General features: G+C 41.9%; 1 protein-coding gene across 1 annotated transcript; it reads right to left on the reverse strand.

Moving 5' to 3' along the window:
* Positions 1 to 2,943: 2,943 nt before the first annotated feature.
* Positions 2,944 to 3,944, reverse strand: LOC124109534 (polyadenylate-binding protein 2-like). Its single transcript, XM_046468198.2, is given in 2 exon segments — positions 2,944 to 3,700; positions 3,702 to 3,944. Coding segments are annotated over 2 exon segments (927 nt in total). The 3' UTR covers positions 2,944 to 3,016.
* Between the last annotated feature and the right edge of the window lie 395 nt (positions 3,945 to 4,339).

Here is a 4,339-nt window from a genome sequence, read left to right on the forward strand (position 1 = left end):
AAACTGATGATGTCACTCCACGAGGGTATGGAGTCTCTATGGAGAGCAAGGGTTGGCTCCTATGTACGTCCACAAATGCTGTATTAGTGAGAGAAGACTGACTGGACTTTTATTGTGGTTGCAGAGTGGGGCCAGGGTGAGGGTTCCCGCATGTGGATCAGGGATTGCAGGGTTTGAACTTGCAACTAGCACAGAAGGAAGTGGGCTTTCCCATTGTGTTTCCATATTTGAGGCCATAGGAGAAAAAGTGAAAGGTGGTGCTTGAAAGCTATTGTCAAACAAACATCAAAATTTGAGTCAAGTTATACAAACACATAAACACATAGTCTGTAAGGACACTTTTATTTCTTTCTTTCCAATCTATCTTTTTTTCCCCCTTTTTTATAATGGCTCCAGTTTTCAGTAGGATGTTAAATAGGAGTCATAAAAGCAGAATTCTTGCCTTACTCCCCAAACTAGGAGGGGCTGGGGTTGTGGCTCAAGCAGTAGAACTCCCACCTAGCACATGTAGGGCACTGGGTTCAAGCCTCAGCACCACATTAAAAAAAAAAAAAAAAAAAAAAAAAAACTAGGAGAAAGCATTCAGTTTTTATAAGTTATATTATGTTGGCCACATAAGGAAGAGAAAGTACATGGTCTTCCCAACAGATGCATGCAAAATAAAGACAATAGTTCACATTCTTTCATGACAAAACCTCTCAGCAAACCAGAGATAAAAGGGAAATGTTAGTCTAATAAAATGAGTTTGGAGTTTTTCCTTCATCTTCAAATTCAAAAACAGTTTGAGGAGAATTGGCCTTCATTTTTCCTTAAACTTCTGAGAAATTCACCAGGAAATCCCTCAGGTCAAGAGATATGATTTGTTGGGAGATTTTTTATTTCTGCTTTATTTGTTTTACCTCCTATTATTCTGCTCAATTTTCTACTTACTTATGATTCAGTCTTGATGGGGTTAAATGTTTCCAAGAATATATCCATGTCTTCAAGGTTGTCAAATCTGTACAATTATTCATAGAAATCTTTTGTGGTACTTTATATTTTTGTACTGATTAGTTGTAATGTCAGTTCTGAAAAGATTTACATCTCGTTCTTTTTTTCTTAGTCTACCTAATGGTCTGCGAATTTTGTTTGTCTTTCTCAAAACCATGCCTTCATTTTACTAAATTATCCTATTGTTTTTCTAGCCTCTAACTCATTTAGTTTTGCTTTAATATTTATCACTTCCTTCCTTTGACACTGGCTTTGTTTGTTCTTTTTTATTTCCTTTAGATAGAAAGTTAGGTTGCTTATTCCAGATATTTCTTTTTCTTACTATAGGAAGCTATTGATATAAATTTCCATTTTGGAAATTCCTATTCTGCCTCCCATAGGTTTTTCATAAGTTTTTTTTCCATTTTAATTTGTTCTAAATATTTTATTTCATTTTTTATTTCTTCTTTGACCAAAGATTGTTTAGACTGTATTGCTCAATTTCTACTTATTTGTAAGTTTTCCCATTTTCATCCTATTATTTATTTCCAGGTTTCAATCTGGTTATTAGAAAAGTTGGTATGATTTTAATCTATCTGTATTTCCTAAGGATTTTCTGAAATCTAAGTCATCTGTCCTGGGGGATGGTCCAGAGTGCTTGAGCAAAAACAGCTGTCTTCTACTGTTGTTTAATGGAATGTCATTCATATATATATATATATATCCATTCAATCCATTGTGTCTTTCAAGTCAACATGTCCTCATTGTTAGACATTTCCCTAATTCAGTGTTGGAGTCTGATGCATTGCTGAAACTGGGATACTGTAGTTCCTTATTATTTATTTCTATATTGTTGTCTATTTGTCGCTACTGTTAACACCTGTCTTGTCTAAGTGCTCTACTGTTGAGTGACTATTGAAATTGCTTTATCGTTTTGGTAAATTGACCCCCTTAATCATTATATGATGTCATTTTTGTCACTCGTGTGAGATTTTAACTGGAAATACACGTTATGCTTTATAAGCATAACTTTCTTGCTCTTGTTCGGATAGAATATTGTTTTCTATCCTATCACATTCTGCCTACGTGTATTTTTAAATCAAAAGTGAGTCTCTTGTAGACAGCATATAGCTATATCATGTTTTTAACCATTCACACTTTCTTTGTCTTTTGTTTGAAGAGTTTTTTTTTTTTATTTTCAAAAACAACTTTATTCATGACACATATTTAAAAAAAATTCCCACCCCCTGGAAATGAGCTAAAAAAATAAACAAAATCCACCTCCCACCTCCCTGTTCCCACTTCCTCCCATTCCCTCCAAATAAAAGGGAAAAAAGGCAAAGGAAACAAAACAAAACAAAACAAAAAAACTGAAAAACAAAAAACACCCCAAAACCCCCCAAAACAAGGTAGTGCATTTCCCCAGGGGGAAGGGGAATTTACACTGGAGCCGCTGGGAGCGGAACGGAGATCTTCCGGCTACAGAAACCTGCAAAGAAAGACACTCAAAACAGAAAAAGAAACACAAAAGGAAACAAAATAGATCACCAGGCAATCTGGAGGGGCAGGGAGCCGGAAAGAGGGTGGGGTGGGTGGTAGACCTGGCAGGACAGGAGCAGGCAGGCAGGGACTGTGAAAGGCAGGGAGAAGATGGAGGGAAGGTAACAAGCAGAACAGTTTGGTGTCCTTCCAGAGCCCTGGGTAAAAAAAAACCCTCCTACCACCCATGCCCACCTACCCTTGAGCAGCCCCCAAGGGGGTGAAGTGCGGCAGGGAAACATGGGGAACAGCTTGCGCAGCTGAGAAGTGTCCATGGCGAATCCCCAGAGTGAATGAGCAGCCCCCTGCCCCACTCCCTGGGCCTTCCCCTACTCCCCAAAGCAGGTCCCTCCTCAGCAGTTAGTTATGGGATTCTCCCCCCTTCCACAGTATATCTTTTTTTAAAAAAATATTTTTTTTTCCATCAAGGTCATCTTCTGTTTTTCTTTTTTTTTTTTTTCCTTCTTTCCTCTTTTTTTCCTCTCTCTCCTCCTAATACACACTTTTTTTAGTAAGGGGAATACCATGATGTCGCTCTAGCCCGGCCCCTGTAGACGCGACCCCGGGGCCTGCTGTTAAAACCACTGTAGAATCGAGAGCGGGAACTGTTGTAGTTGGTAGTCCGGGCACGGTAGCGGGCACGTGGGAAACCCCGGTCTGTTGTGCTGATGCCTGGTCTGTTGGTTCGTTTTGGGATCACCTTGATTTGTCTTCCTCTAAATAAGGACTCATCTAAGGCCAGGGAAGTCCTCACTGACTCTTTGTCGGAGAACTCTATATATGCAAACCCTTTGGGATGGCCACTAAATTTGTCACAGAGTATGGTAACACGATTGACTGAACCACAGCCATGAAATTGAGCTTCCAGCTCTTCTGCTGTTGCACCATAGTCTACATTGCCAACATAAATGGAACGGGCATCAGCCTCCATCTTCTCTTCAATAGACATGATCACTGGGCCAGCATTGCCTGGAGGTGGACTCATATTCATCTGCTTCTCTACCTCGTTCTGTAGTTCCTTCAGCTTTTCAGCTTCTTCCTCCATCTCCCTGACTCGAGCTTTGATAGCTTCAAGCTCCGGGTCCTCAATGGCGCCGTCCCCCGGGTCACCCTCGACTAGTCCCGGTTCTTCCTCCTCCTCCTGGCTGCCGGGGGCTCCCGAACCAGGCCCAGGGCCCGGAGCTCCAGGGGGGGGGGGGGGCGCGGGGCCGGGGCGGCTCCTCTTCGGGCTCGGGCTCCGGCTCGGGCTCCAGCAGCAGCTCCCCAGGCTCCAGTTCCTCAGACTCCAGGCCGTTCCCGTAGTCCCCTGCGCCCCCCGGGGCCCCCTCCCCGGCCTCCCCACCGGCCCCGGGCACAAGATGGCGCCGCCGCCCCGGCCCGGAGCCCCGACCGCCCGCAGCCCCCGATGCTGCTGCCGCCGCCGCCGCCGCCGCCATCGCCCTGTTTGAAGAGTTTAATCAATTTACATTTAAAATAATTACTGATAGGAATGGTTTTGAGATTTACAGCTGTCATTTTGTTGTTTTCTGTGGTTTTAGTTCTTTTGTTTCTATTCTTCCTCTCTTTCTGTCTTCCTTTGTAATTTAATATTTTTTATTGGGGGGGTGGCTGATTTGATTCCTTTCTCTTAATCTTTTCTCTACCAACTCCAGGCTTTTTGTTTGTGACTATCAAAGGCTTAATGTGATATTACCATATGGCTTTACTATAAAATATCTTATAACAGTCTGTTTAAGTTAATAACAATTTAACTTTGACTACTACATACACAAATTCTACACTTTAACTTCTCTTTCTCCCTTTTTATGTTATAGATATCACAGTTTACATA

This window comes from Marmota monax, unplaced genomic scaffold (assembly GCF_021218885.2).
Source record: "Marmota monax isolate L192 unplaced genomic scaffold, Marmota_monax_Labrador192_F-V1.1 WCK01_AAM20220418_F8-fsc01109, whole genome shotgun sequence".
Taxonomy (NCBI): Eukaryota; Metazoa; Chordata; class Mammalia; order Rodentia; family Sciuridae; genus Marmota; species Marmota monax.